General features: G+C 35.8%; 1 protein-coding gene across 1 annotated transcript; it reads left to right on the plus strand.

Annotated features, from left to right (window-relative positions):
* Nucleotides 1-1965: 1965 nt before the first annotated feature.
* LOC101893765 (malonate--CoA ligase ACSF3, mitochondrial) lies at nt 1966-5630 on the plus strand. The gene is made up of 3 exons (XM_011295347.3): nt 1966-2115; nt 2176-2380; nt 4346-5630. Exons 1-3 carry the CDS (start codon nt 2050-2052, stop codon nt 5512-5514), a joined length of 1440 nt encoding a protein of 479 aa, XP_011293649.2. The 5' UTR covers nt 1966-2049; the 3' UTR covers nt 5515-5630.
* The last annotated feature ends 10446 nt before the right edge of the window (nt 5631-16076 follow it).

Here is a 16076-nt window from a genome sequence, read left to right on the forward strand (position 1 = left end):
CAACCGTGATATTTGGTACCAGCTATTAGATGGAGCACAGGAATAGCTGTTTTAAATTTTATCGAAATCGGTTCAGATTTGGATATAGCTCTCATATATATCTTCATCCGATTTCGGGTTAAATGTGCACTAAATGGTCAATATCAGCCCAAATCACCAGTCTGGAAGCTAATACGTAAAATTTGGAGAAACCCGGTTCAGAGATAGCTATAGTTCGTAAAATGCACGATAGAATTAGATAGATTTTGATTTTGTACCAAATATCTCATAGAGCTCTGAAATGCCCTGTATAAACCTTTTTACGAGAGCTCTACTAAATATGCATAGTGGTGTAGGGTATCATATAGTCGGCCCCGCCCGACTTTTGAGCTTTCCTTACTGGTTTTTTATTATCAACGCATTTCTCCACGTAGATCTCCTTATTTCCCATGACTTCCTTTTTATTTAATGTACGCTTTTTCCCTCCTTTTCATAAAAAAACAAGAAGAATTGAGTCTCTCTCTCTTTTGCTCTTTAAAGAGAAACCAGTAAGGAAAGCTCAAAAGTCGGGCGGGGCCGACTATATGATACCCTACACCACTATGCATATTTAGTAGAGCTCTCGTAAAAAGGTTTATACAGGGCATTTCAGAGCTCTATGAGATATTTGGTACAAAATCAAAATCTATCTAATTCTATCGTGCATTTTACGAACTATAGCTATCTCTGAACCGGGTTTCTCCAAATTTTACGTATTAGCTTCCAGACTGGTGATTTGGGCTGATATTGACCATTTAGTGCACATTTAACCCGAAATCGGATGAAGATATATATGAGAGCTATATCCAAATCTGAACCGATTTCGATAAAATTTAAAACAGCTATTCCTGTGCTCCATCTAATACCTGGTACCAAATATCACGGTTGTAGAGTGAATATTACGAATGTATGGGACTAAAACTCTAAATCGGATGAAACATATATATGGTTGCTATATCTATATCTGAACCGATTTTCACTAAATTTGATATACTTGCTTCTAGGCTGAATTTGGTCCGATGTACTAAAATTCAGTCCATTTGGACTTATATTGGCCATTTGGTGCACAATTAACCCGAAATCGGATGAAGATATATATGGGAGCTATATCCAAATCTGAACCGATTTCGATAAAATTTAAAACAGCTATTTCTGAGCTGTATCTTATATCTGGTACCAAATATCATTCTTGTGGAGTGCATATTACGAATGTGAGAGGCTTAAACACCAAATCGGATGAAAGATATATATGGGAGCTATAGCTATATCTGAACCGATTTTCTCCAAATTTTATATACTTGCTTCTAGGCCGAACTCGGTTGGGTGTACCAAAATTCAGGTAATTTGGACTGATAGTGGACATTTGGTGCACATTTAACCCGAAATCGGATGAAGATATATGTGGGAGCTATATCTAAATTTGATCCGATTCTCACCAATTTCAATAGGGTTCGTCCTTGGGCCAAAAAAATATTTTTTGGAAAATTTCATCTCAATCGGATAATAAATGCGACCTGCATTTTGTTCACAAGAATACATGGACAGACGGACGGACGGACGGACGGACAGACGGACTGACATGCATAAATCGACTCAGAAAGTGATTCTATGAAGGTTCTCAAAAGTAACTATGGGTCTATCTCGTTTCCTTCTCCATGTTACAAACAAATGCACAAAGACATAATACCCTTACCACTATGTGGTGTAGGGTATAATTAACATAGTGATTTACTATGAATTGTATTGTTAAATTTTCAAATCACTGAACATTTTTTATGTATATATGTAAGTTGAACTCAAATTACAACAATGTTTTGACACATCAAATTGATACCAGCATGCCTAAAAGGGTTACCTTCTTAATCTACCATTGTTGAAAGGAGCTTACTAAAAAAACATTACAATCTGGAACAGAGCTATTGTAGATGTCATGCTGATTTCCAAATTAGTTGACGTTTCGAAAATGTATATTTCATTCAATATTATTATTTGGCAGTCATTAAAGTTCAACAAGACAATATTTTTGAAAATATGAGGAACTTCTTAGCATGTATTGTGATAAATAATGTCTGCAAACGTTTTTCATCTTCATTGGTGGTAAAAATTATCAAATAAAAGCTTCAAAATCAAATCTTTATTTTAGCATTTTTATTGTAGAAATACCATGCCCCACCGGAATATATATCAAGACTTCGGGAATGTTATCGCCTGGAGGAGTACAAGAAAATAGTTGTTCCAATATTTAAAAAAGCTCTATTGTATGGAAATCGCGTAGCAGTGGCAGATACTACCGGGGAGTATTCATACCTGCAGCTGTACATGAACTCCAAGAGACTGTCAAAACAGATTTCGAATATATGTGGTAATTTATAATATTGAGATAAAATGCTATAGGTATATTTTTAGAATCTTTTATAGGAGATCAAAGAGCATATCAGATATATTCTCTAGTCTATTAAGGTGTTACAAGCCTTCTTTCTATATGTAGAATATATTGTAAGGCCTTATAAAGATAGAAGACGGTCAAAAGGGCCTCACTGACAAAATATATTTCAGATATATTTTGTCAAGGAAAATTTTTCTATGGCTGTAAGTCTCTTACATGCCCTTCAATAGATGAAATACATACAAAGAGATTTTCAGATGAAAAGCTTTCGTATGATTCTTTCATGTTGTGCTCTTCTCAATGTTTTCATCGAAGACCTTCTGCGAATAGAGGACCATCACAATTCCTTCCACCGCTCAAAGATATGCAAGAAGTCTTCTTCGTATGTAAAATATTCTCCATAGATATAAAAAATGTTCAAAAGCCTTCTGAATATAATATAAGTCCTGTGGTTAGAAGATCTTTAGTATGAGAAGACGTTCAACACGTCTCATAGAAAAAATAATGACAACAATTTTTGTGTTGTTAAAAAATGCTTTAAATGACCTTATTTGAGTAGAATACCTTCTAAATGTGTTCTAGGAAAAGAAAACGGTCAAAAGTTTCTTCGGGTTGTGATGAAATACAGACTTTCTAATGTGGTCGAAGACCTTCAAAAGGCCCTCAATGGTCTTCTTCGTACGAAGGGAATTCAAGAAGTGTTCTGTGGATCTTACATTTGCATAAGATGTTTCATGTATAACAGACCTACATAAGGTATTCTATTAACCGAAGCCCTCCAGAAATTCTTTTGTGAATAGAAGAACCACACAAGGTCTTCACCTAATAAACCACCTTCAAAAAGTCTTCCATGGATAGAAAACTATTCCAACGTTCTCAGTTGTTAGGATTTCTTCAAAATGTATTTTATATATCAAAGTACTCTGATAAGTAGAATTCCTTCAAAAAATCTTTTGTTCATGGTAAACATAACTCCAAATTCTTATAAGGTTCAAGATACTCGAAAAAGTCTGTTTACAAATCGAATAGACGAATGTCAATAGATATTTTATGGATTTTATAAAGGGTCTTCTACAGATTAAAAACCTTTAAATGGCTTCTGTGTATTAGAGACTTTTGAAAGGTATCCTATATTTCCAAGGTATTTAAAAGTTATTCTAATGATCAAAACCCCCAAGAGATATTTTATGAATGGAAGGGTCTTCTCTAGATAATGGACGCTTTATATTAAATTATACCATATCAAATATTCCTTTGAATGGTTTCTATGAATTAGAGATTTTCAAAATCTCACTTACATTTTGAAAGTCTTTAAAAGGTATTCCAGAGGAAATACCTTTATCAGGTATCCTATGTATAGCTATATATGAATAAAAATTCTTGTGTAGATAAGAGACTTCCAAAGGGTCTACCGTGTATAAGAAAATCTTCAAAATGTGTTCTACGTATAGTATACATTCAAGAGTTCTTCTAGAGAAGGTCTTTTACCTCAGAAGATCTTAAAAGAATTGAACCACTCGAAGCTCCTTCTACGAATAAAAAACTTTTGAAATTATTGAAGATCCTCCCTTCAGTGGCCTTCCACTTCGGCCTGAAGGCCTCCAGGAAAACCGTTCAAAGAAACTTCTCTATATAGAAGAGTTTCTATCCTTAGGATAGAAGGCCTTCAGAAGGTCTTTAACGAACTGGACCTTCAGAGCACCATCTGTAGGTACTTTGTGGGGTCTAAAATTAATATTTCTAGGTGTTACAAACATGATGACAAACCTAATACCCCCTCATGCTATGGTGGAGGGTATAAAAACCTACAAAATGTCTTTAATGAACAGATTTTCTATGCGTGGAATACCTTCCGAATTTCTTCTACGTATGGAAAGCCTTAAGAAAGTTTTCTTTAAATGTTCTCAGTAATGATTCCTTTCTATATTTTCCCGATTCTAGGAAGTGGGTCTAGTTCTTCCGTGGGATGTTTCGGCTCCAATGACGTTTTAACAATTTTGAACTTATGGGCCTGTTGGATTTCCGGTCAAGTTGCAATACCATTAAAATCAACTTGGAAATTTGAAAATCTACAAGAAATAATAATGGAATCTAAAATTAAACTATTAATTACTTCCAAGGACGCCAGGGAGGTGGCTCAAAAGCTAGCCAAATCACAAGAAATTGTTTTGATTACCGTGGACTACGATTTCGCCAAAAATCAAAGCTATTCCTTTAATTTCAATCGTGAAATATTTATGGCCGATAAATTGGTAGTTTTTGAAGGGCTATTGCAAAATAATTTCTACACGAATGCTGATGCTATGAAAATTTACTCTATAGATGGCGCGGAAGATGATAAGAAATTGCAAAACTATATTTTGACTCATAATCACATTAATTCGGAAATGAAAGATATTGCCAATGTCTGGAATATATCGGCAAATGATCGCATTTTGAATATATTACCCTCCTTCAATACCAATAGCTTTGTGAGCAATCAAATGTTCCCCCTCATATTGGGTAGTACCTTACAAATTCACTATCCATTTGATCCTGTCAAAGCCTGGTCCATCATTTTGGGTATTAATGTTCCAGTAAAAGATCGTATAAATCTAGTAGTAGCGGAAAGCAAAATTTTCGATTTGCTCATAATGGAACATGAACGGATATTTTCCAAGGATAGCCGTATGGTGGAATACATCAGGGATTATTGTACCAAACATATACACCTAATGATATGCTGTGGCAACAATTTGTCAGTTTCTACCTTTTCGAAATGGTTTGGCATCACGGGTCATTCATTGTTTGAAAATCATCATATAACAAAATACAAATCGAAATTGAAAGAACTTCAACCTGAGAAAGAAAAACAAAGCAACGCCAACTTGCCGAACACAATTTTACCGGAATGCAAATTTCGTATCATTGATTCGGAAAATAACGTACTAATGGAGTCTTATGGTGATTCCATAATGGCACATTATAAACAGGTCTCTGGAACACTTATTGGCCATTTGTGGATTTCATCACCAGGTCAAGATACTTTCATTGATTCTGGTAAAATCGTATCCTACGAAAACGGGAATATCGTTGTTTTGGGTCCATCCAATAAAAGCAAGCAGCAGTAATGGAATATGTACATAAATGCGGCAAATACGATTGTTAATATATTATGCTGTTAACCCGTTTTAAGTTGGTTTTAGTTGTTGCTTCAAATAAAAATTAGAATATTATAAAAGCAAAACGAATTTAATGATGATATCATGATAATTATCAACCTTACGAAGCAATGTTATAAGATTAACTTGTTTAGAAATTGAGTATATTATATATCAGTTGAGCCCTATTTTCGTCCACTTTTGCTAGAAGCAACAAAATGTGGTCCAATCTGAGCTTATTTCTTTTCGTTTAGGTATAGCCCCCATATAATTGTACCGACAGATTTAAGGCATTTTGGGTGTTTAAGTCGCAATTTTAGCCCGAATTCCGTTTCCCTTCCGCCAGCCCTACTTCGATTATTCAAAAATGTGTGAAAATTATGTGTTATTATAGCCGACACCACACTGTAGTATAAGTTATTATGTCTTTGTGCATTTGTTTGTAACATGAAAAAAGGAGACGAGATAGACACATAGTTCCATTTGCTTACCTGTAAATTGGCAGTATTATGTAACACTTAACCATTATGTAACACTAGCTGAACTCGGTACGCTTCGCTACCCCTTTTGCTTTTATATCCATTCAAACTTTTATATACCAATATTTTGTGGTTAAAAAAAAAAAAACAAGAATTAACAAGTAAAAAAGCTTTAAGTTCGGTCGGGCCGAACTTTGAGTACCCTCCACCATATTGAACGAATTTGGCAATTTTCAAAAAAATGAAATCCTTTAACAATTCTGTTAAAATCTTATAAATACCGAATGTAGCCGTTATATTAGGGAATATACGATGACGTGGGCCTGCATAGGCAACTTTTACCATAAGCCATTACAATATTCAAATACGGAACTTGAATAAAATTCGGTGAATAATGTACCTAAAATCATTAAAATACCGAATATAGGGAGGTACCATTATATGGGGGCTATACCAAAACGTGGACCTGCTCTGACTATTTTCTGCCATAGGCTGTAGTATCCATTACGAACTTAAAATATCAAATTTGAAACAAGTCCGGTGAAAAATGTCGCTAAAATCATCGGGAGGTACCGTTATATGAGGGCTATAAACGTGCACAGACAATTTTCTGTCATAGGCTGAAATATCCAATTCGAACTTTAAATACCAAATTTGAAGCAATTCCGGCGAGTAATGCCGCTTAAATCACCAAAATTCCGAAAATAGGGAGGTACCAAAAAGTGGACCTATATGGCCCATTTTCAATACCAAAAGTCCTGCAGATATAATAAACATTTGAGTAAAATGTTATTAACCTAATTTCGTTGGGAAGCTAGAGTGATTTCCACAGACGGAGAGGCGGACATAGCTAAATCTTGTGAGGTCTAAAATTGTTTCAAATTTCGTATTGCAAGTTCTTAATTTGTGCTAAAACCTGTGACAGAAAATTGCCCATGCAGGTCCACGTCTTCATATAGGTCCCATTATAACAGTATCTCCCTATAATCGGTATCTTGATGATCTTAACAACATTAATCACCGAAACTGTCTTAAATTTCGTATTAGATGTTTCTAATGAGGCCTATTTCCCTTTTTTCGGCTTTTCGTATAGTCCCTTGTAACTGTACCGCTCTATATCCGCTATTTTAATGATTTAAGAGATATTATGGCTTTATGGAATCTTCCAATCAAGCGTATCACCAGGGATTTATAATAAGATCTGCAGGTCTTATGTAAAATAATCCTCCGATATTTGTTTTTTATACCCTCCACCATACTATGGAGGGTATATTAATTTTGTCATTCCGTTTGTAACTCCTCGAAATACTCATGTCAGACCCAACAAAGTATATATATTTTTGATCAGCGTAAAATTCTAAGACGATTTAGCCATGTCCGTCTGTCTGTCTGTGTGTCTGTCTGTGTGTCTGTCTTTTGTAATCACGCTATCTTTCGAACAAATTGAGATAATGGGTTTGATTGTTTGATTGCACACATGTATATTTTGCCAGTAAGCAGGTTAAGTTCGTAAATGGGCCATGTAGTTCTAAGTTATCATATAGCTCCCATATAACGGTACCTCCCGATATTCGGTATGTTGATTAATTTAGCGACATTATTCACCGGAATTGTTTCAAATTTGGCATTTGAAGTTCGTAATGAATACTACAGCCTAAGACAGAAAATAATCTGTGTAGGTCCACGTCTTCGTATAGCCCCTATATAACGGTACCCCCCGATATTCGGTATTTTGATGATTTTAGCGACATTATCTAACGGAATCGTTCCAAATTTGGTATTTAAAGTTCGTAATAGATACTGCAGTATAAAACAGAAAATGGGCCATGTAGGTCCACGTCTTCGCATAGCCCCCAAATACCATACCCCCGATATTCGGTATTTTGATGATTTTAGCGACATTATTTACCGGAATCGTTTCAAAGTTGGCATTTGAATTTCGTAATACATGCTGCAGCATAAAACAGAAAATGGGCCATGTAGGTCCACGTCTTCGTATAGCCCCCATATACCGTACCACCCGATATTCGGTATTTTTATGATTTTAGCGACATTATTTACCGGGATTGTTTCAAATTTCGCATGTGAAGTTCGTAATGGATACTTCAGCCCATGCCAGAAAATTGTCTGTGCAGGTCCACGTCTTCGTATAGCCCCCATATAACGGTACCCCCTATATTCGGTGTATTGATGATTTTAGCTACATTATAAACAGATTTTTCTTCAAGTTTCGCATTAAAATATTGTAATCACTTTTGATGATTTTAGCGACATTATCTAACGGAATCGTTCCAAATTTGGTATTTAAAGTTCGTAATAGATACTGCAGTATAAAACAGAAAATGGGCCATGTAGGTCCACGTCTTCGCATAGCCCCCAAATACCATACCCCCGATATTCGGTATTTTGATGATTTTAGCGACATTATTTACCGGAATCGTTTCAAAGTTGGCATTTGAATTTCGTAATACATGCTGCAGCATAAAACAGAAAATGGGCCATGTAGGTCCACGTCTTCGTATAGCCCCCATATACCGTACCACCCGATATTCGGTATTTTTATGATTTTAGCGACATTATTTACCGGGATTGTTTCAAATTTCGCATGTGAAGTTCGTAATGGATACTTCAGCCCATGCCAGAAAATTGTCTGTGCAGGTCCACGTCTTCGTATAGCCCCCATATAACGGTACCCCCTATATTCGGTGTATTGATGATTTTAGCTACATTATAAACAGATTTTTCTTCAAGTTTCGCATTAAAATATTGTAATCACTTTTGATGATTTTAGCGACATTATCTAACGGAATCGTTCCAAATTTGGTATTTAAAGTTCGTAATAGATACTGCAGTATAAAACAGAAAATGGGCCATGTAGGTCCACGTCTTCGCATAGCCCCCAAATACCATACCCCCGATATTCGGTATTTTGATGATTTTAGCGACATTATTTACCGGAATCGTTTCAAAGTTGGCATTTGAATTTCGTAATACATGCTGCAGCATAAAACAGAAAATGGGCCATGTAGGTCCACGTCTTCGTATAGCCCCCATATACCGTACCACCCGATATTCGGTATTTTTATGATTTTAGCGACATTATTTACCGGGATTGTTTCAAATTTCGCATGTGAAGTTCGTAATGGATACTTCAGCCCATGCCAGAAAATTGTCTGTGCAGGTCCACGTCTTCGTATAGCCCCCATATAACGGTACCCCCTATATTCGGTGTATTGATGATTTTAGCTACATTATAAACAGATTTTTCTTCAAGTTTCGCATTAAAATATTGTAATCACTTATGACAAAAGTTGCCTATGCAGGTCTACGTCGTCGTATAGGCATTCGGTATTTTTAAGATTTTAACAGAATTTTTAACGGATTTTATTTATTTTTTTGGAAATTGTCAAATTTGTACCAAATGGTGGAGGGTATAAAAAGTTCGGCCCGGCCGAACTTACAGCTTTTTTATACCCTCCACCATACCATACCCTCCATATATTAATTTTGTCATTCCGTTTGTAACTCCTCGAAAAACTCATGTCTGACCCAACAAAGTATATATATTCTTGATCAGCGTAAAATTCTAAGACGATTTAGCCATGTCCGTCTGTCTGTGTGTCTGTCTGTCTGTCTGTCTGTCTGTTGTAATCACGCTATTTTTCGAACAAATTGAGATAGAAGGCTAAAATTTTGCACAAATGTATACTTTCCCAGTAGGCAGGTTAAGTTCGTAAATGGGCCATATAGGTCCAAGTTATCATATAGCCCCCATATAACGGTACCTCCCGATATTCGGTATTTTGATGATTTTAGCGACATTATTCACCAGAATTATTATAAATTTGGCATTTGAAGTTCGCAATGGATACTACAGCCTAAGACAGAAAATTATCTGTGCAGGTCCACGTCATCGTGTAGCCCCCATAAAACGGTACCCTCCGATATTCGGTATTTTGATGATTTTAGCGACATTGTTTACCGGAATCGTTTCAAATTTGGTATTTGAAGTTCGTAATGGATTCTACATCCTAAACCAAAAATTGAGCCATGTAGGTCTACGTCTTTATATAGCCCCCATATAACGGTACCCCCGATATTCGGTATTTTGATGATTTTAGCGACATTGTTTACCGGAATCGTTTCAAATTTGGTATTTGAAGTTCATAATGGAACTACATTCAAAGTCAAAAAATGAACAATGTAGGTCCACGTCTTCATATAGCCCCCATATAACGGTATCCCCCGATATTCGGTATTTTGATGATTTTAGCGACATTATCTAACGGAATCGTTCCAAATTTGGTATTTAAAGTTCATAATGGATACTTCAGGCCATGCCAGAAAATTGTCTGTGCAGGTCCACGTCTTCGTATAGCCCCCATATAACGGTACCCCCCATATTCGGTATTTTGATGATTTTAGCTACTTTATAAACAGATTTTTCTTGAAGTTTCTCATTTAAATATTGTAATAATTTATGACAAAAGTTGCCTATGCAGGCCCACGTCGTCGTATAAGCATTCGGTATTTTTAAGATTTTAACAGAATTTTCAACGGGTTTTATTTTTTGGAAATTGCCAAATTTGTAACAAATGGTGGAGGGTATTATAAGTTAGGCCCGGCCGAACTTACAGCTTTTTTACTTATTACTTGTTAAGTTTTACCGATGGTCTATAAGAGGACTGTAAAAAGATCGACATCACCTCTTTATCTCAATGCCAACAGAGATCTGAATATCAAATTTTGAGGGTTCCAGCTCTATCCCAGTACCCAAATTAGAACCACTCAGTACTTTTCGAGCAATTACAGTATACATATTTCCAAATCACTTCCATATCGTAACTACAGACACTAACAGTGACTTATGTATAAAATTGTAGGAATTCAGCTCTATTCCATCGTCTTATCATTCAGAGATGTTCGTACTTTTATAATACGCACTTTCAAAATCACCTTCATATGTCAAGGCCAAACATGAAGGGAGACTCCAATAAAAATTTCAAATGTAAGCGTTATCTTTTCACCCAATATCAAATTGTACCAAATATAGTACAATTTAGTACTTTTCGTGCACTTGTAGCACTCATTTCCAAAACCACCTCCTTATCAAAAACGAACCCCAATGAAAATTCAAAATTTCAGCGTCCTCCGTTCACCCTAAACCAAACTGTTCTAAATTTCTTTTCATTTAGTACAGTTCGGTAACTAAGTACACATTTCCAGAACCACCTTCCGAACCAGCTTCAGTTCCAAACATAATTCCCATACCATATACTTCAGCTTCAGTGTTTTTAGCTCAAACAAATTATACCATTTTGAAAGCTTAGTAACATTTTAGAGCTGTTTGTAACCTAAAGCTAAAATTTCAAAAAAACCTTTGGTACATTGATCCTGCATTGCGTCAGTGACTCCCATTCAACATTTCTGAATTCTAGATCATTCTGTTAGTCCCAGTAGTAATCATTTAATAATGTAGTTAATGTAATTGAAATTCCTTAAAATTTATTTCAATATTGAATTAAAGGAAGTTATTTGGAACATCTCTTGAATATTTCAAAACCTACACATGTGTGCATGTGCAGAATTACACATATAGTTGTAGTAACATTTAAATAATTCATTCATCGTAAAATCTTATTGTTATTATTCATTTGTGTGTGCTCTTGGTGTGTGTGTGTGCGTACACGTTTGTGTGTACGGACAGAATATAAAAATCGGATAACGAAAAATAGCAATAACCAAAAATATAATACAATAAAAAACCGTAAACCTTTCCTTTAATATTTTTATTGAGTATTCATTTGTGTAACGGTATTATCAATTTGTTAACGTTTTACTACCTACCTACTGTTGATTCTTACCGAGAATTCTCCTCGTCGCCCTCCGGTTGCATGGCTTTTTGTTGTCATTCACATTGTTCGTAAATGGTTGTAATTTTTGCTGGTTCCCATTTTTGTTTTGCAACATGCCAAAATCGTGTTGTAAGGGGTTCGGTGGGACTCAGGGAAAGAAAAAATTGTGTTTACGTTCCTTAAAGATATTTCAGATGTGGTTATTTGTTAAATTCTTCACCAATGTTTGTCGTACAACGAATTCAGGTACATATACAGGGTACGAAGAAAAAACTGCAACCAACCTCAGACTGCTGTCATTTCAAGGCCACTCGTCCGACTGCTGTTAAAATATTCCAGTGACAGCTCATTATATTGTTTATAAGTGTACAAAAGCATTTTGGTGAGAATTTTCCAAAAAAAAGTTATTCCTGATGGAATTCAAGCGTATTTTCTTTATATTTAATTGGAAAACCACAAGTGGCTATCGTTAGAGCACTCCAGCATTTAAATGTGAATAAATCTTTTGTGTCTTGTACCATTGCTCGTTACCGTGATACTGGTAGCGTAGCCCGACATATGTCAAGGAAGTGAACGGAAGAAAACAGCAACATCAGAAGAAATGGTTCGAAAAGTAAAGAAGCGACTTGATCGAAACCCGCGAAGCAGTGGCCAAGAAATGACTTGTGAGCTGAACATATCGCAATATTCCATTCGGCAATTATTAAAAAATGAGGTCGGGGTAAGCAATTGAAATTCAAAAAAATGCAAGAACTTACACCACAACAGAAAGAAACAAGTAAGCAAAGGCTATAGTCGTGCGGGGCCGACCATGTGATACCCTACAACACTACAATATGTTAGAAGCCCCATTATGTCCAAATCCATCTTGAAAAATTTCGCTTTTGAAATTATGTCACGGAGCACTGCCCAGATATTACCCTTAGCGTTTTGATCAGGGACATTTGCCCAATATTTACGCACTCCTTCTTGCTGTTAGTTGTTGTGGTCCATTTTACACACATTTTGGTTCATTTGAATATTTTGCGATAATTTCCAAAAGCAAGAGGCTACTCTGTATCTCCAAATTTAGTCTCATCTCTATGATTTAATTGTCTACGATATTTGCCTATATTCGTCAACGAAATCAGCGTAAGACGTTCGCCTTTTGTGTATTTTTGAGCTCGCATTCAAGTTATTTTCTGAGTGTCGATGGAATGGTATTTTGGTATTTTCACGCAATAGTAGTGGTCCATACTACACGCTGTTCTAAACTCTAATTTCATGCCAGATTTCGTGTCCTTTTGTTATTATTTGTGACCTTTATAACGGCTGCAACATCAGGAACATGTTTAGTTGTTGGTCGATGTTAACCCCTAAATATATTGCGGACATCTTTGAAAAGAATAGGTCTATGCCTTCTGAGCCTAACCCTACCCTTGTAAAAATTTTCGTTACGGTCGGAAGATAATTTCAATTTGTATATAATAACCCCAACCTGTGTTGTAAGGTGAAAAAAATATTACAAAATGTACACTTCAATATTATAAGTCAAATTGAAAAAATCACATGCGATAAAAAATATGAAAAAATAACAATATGTCACAAAATACCACAACATCTATATTAACATTATTGACATCTTTTTATGCGATTTTTTTAGATTTTACATTTTTATGACAAGAGGGCATTCTGAATTGACAAAATTTGTCTAAATCGGTCCAGCCATTCTTGAGATATAAGCATTCTAGCTAACATATTCTTCCTTTGTATATGCACATTGTATATATTTCGATATATTTACTATCGGCATCTATGTTATGGTCAGAATTGACCCATTCGTCTATTTGTGGTTTAGCCGGGATTAAAAATATTCGCCGTTTAATGGAAATTTTGACTTCTATTTAACACAACTGTTATGGTCTATTTCTCTCACTAAATATTACCCGATGACCATCAAAATTGGAAGGCTTCTGCCCAGCCCTAAGCTCTAGCCCCATGCTAACTTCCGATCGGTCTATAATTGCGACATGCAGAGCCACTGCAAAATCGAGAAATTTTTTGGGTTCTATTCTGACCCTAGCCCCACCTCCATTTTAAATTTCGTGAAGATCGGACCATAATTGCGACCTGTACAGTGATTACAAATTAACATGGACAGACGGACGGACGGACATACATAGCTAGATCGACTCAGCTCGGCGAGCTAGGAAGATCCATATATACTTTCCTATATGGGAAACCAATATTTCGAGGTGTTAATTATTTTTTGCCCAATCAAACTTATAATACCCCTAACACATAGTGTTGTAGGGTATAAATAGACTCTAAAGAGCTAAAGAGTTTCTTCGCTTGGCCGAAAGTGGTAAACTGCCGAATTTGGTTTTTTCTGATGAGAAAACATTCATTGTCCGGCATTTTTATAAACAATCAAAATGATCGTGTTTACCTGCCAAAGAGGTCAGCTGATAATGTGCACCTTCGGTTGACCATCAAAACTCAATCGCCGGCCATGGTGATGGTGTGGGCCGCCACAGCCGATGGCCGCACTCCGCTCGTATTGATCGACCGTGGCATCAGAATAAATGCCGAATGTTATCGCGAAGTGTGTATTAAGACCTTGGGCACGCAAACAATCTGGCCGATGGCCGCACTCCGCTCGTATTGATCGACCGTGGCATCAGAATAAATGCCGAATGTTATCGCGAAGGTTGTATTAAGCCACAGACCTTTGACATTCCAACAGGACTCAGCATCATCGCACTCAGAACGCGCCACCCATGAATGCTTAGAGAATGAGGTTCCTCGTTTTATTTCCAGCGCACAATGGCCACCGAAATCTACGAATATCAATCCGTTAGACTATTGTGACTGGAGTACTTTGGAAAGCAAGGTTTCCCCAAAAAAATACCAAAGTATCGATCACCTCAAGCAAGCGCTTCGCCGGGAAAGGGCCAAAATACCGCAGAGCAACATTTGGGCATCGTGTAATGGTTTCATTGCCCTTTTGAAGGCCACAATGGTGACCAATTCGAACAAATCTAAACTTATTCTAAAATTTGATTCTATTTCTAACTTTTTTTGATTTCATTCAATAAAATTTAAAAAAAATGTAAAAATTATGGCGTTTGACTTTGTTGCAGTTTTTTTATCTCACCCTGTTTATATAAGAGAGATTCTCACCAAAATCCATCCTATTTGAGCTGATATTGCAGTTTTACTGTAATAATAAACGTGAAATATGATGAAGATATATATGGGAGCTATATCAAATCTGAACCGATCTATATAAAATTTAGTAGAAGTATTTGTTCGCTGCATCTGCTAACTGGTACCAAATTTAATATGTTGTGGGGTTAATTTTACGTGTGTTGGGAATTAAATGGGAAATCAGATGATATGGTACCTACTGCTACGTCTGAACCAATCTTCACCAAAATGAACACACTTACTTCCAAATTAAATTCGGTCGTATGTTTGGACTGGTTTCTCGCTTCATTCCCAGCGCACTATGGCCACCAAAATCTCCGGATACCAATCTGTTGGACTATAGTGTCTGGGGTATTTTGGAAAGGAAGGTTGGCACTAAAAAATACCAAAGTGTCGATCTTTATATGGCTCTAGGGCGAATATTTAGGCATGTTACAAAAGGAATTACAAAGCTAACATACCCCCTTTTCAAGATGAAGGGTATAAAAAAGCAAATTTATTCTAAATCCCATGCAAGCAAAAAAGATATCTAATTTTAGAAATTTCAGGAATTAAAATGTTGTTCCAGCAAAAGTTGTAGATATTAAAATTCCCTCAAACAAAAATTTTCTTACCAATATATGATAATTCTTGAAGTCCTAGCCTGCCAAATATGAACATATATTATGTTCACCTGTGATGTATTCCATTGGTCGCGTTTTTTAACCCGGTTAATTTTATAGGTGTATTCCACCAATTTTTTTAAAACAATTTTAACACAATTTACCGTTTTTTATTTCTTTTTCTTCCTCTTGTTGGAAGTGTATGAATAAGTGATTAAAGTGACATAAATATTCTGCTAAATTTTGAATAGTCTAAAATTTAAAATCGAAATTCTGAATTACAACTGGTACTTTTTAGTAAAGAATTTCCTCTGTTAAATATGCGACTGCATACCAAATTAACTTGCTTAATTACTTAAACATTTTCGTACTCCTTTTAGGAATAGATTTCCCCCCTCATTTTTTTC

This window comes from Musca domestica, unplaced genomic scaffold (assembly GCF_030504385.1).
Source record: "Musca domestica strain aabys unplaced genomic scaffold, Musca_domestica.polishedcontigs.V.1.1 16, whole genome shotgun sequence".
Taxonomy (NCBI): domain Eukaryota; kingdom Metazoa; phylum Arthropoda; class Insecta; order Diptera; family Muscidae; genus Musca; species Musca domestica.

Excerpts from the sequence above, each read along its gene's own strand:
- LOC101893765 (XM_011295347.3), top strand. The coding sequence starts at position 2,050 with ATGAGGAACTTCTTAGCATGTATTGTGATAAATAATGTCTGCAAACGT. Across the intron at positions 2,116-2,175 it reads GTTTTTCATCTTCATTGGTG|AAATACCATGCCCCACCGGA; the intron begins GTAAAAATTATC and ends TTTTTATTGTAG. Across the intron at positions 2,381-4,345 it reads ACAGATTTCGAATATATGTG|GAAGTGGGTCTAGTTCTTCC; the intron begins GTAATTTATAAT and ends TCCCGATTCTAG.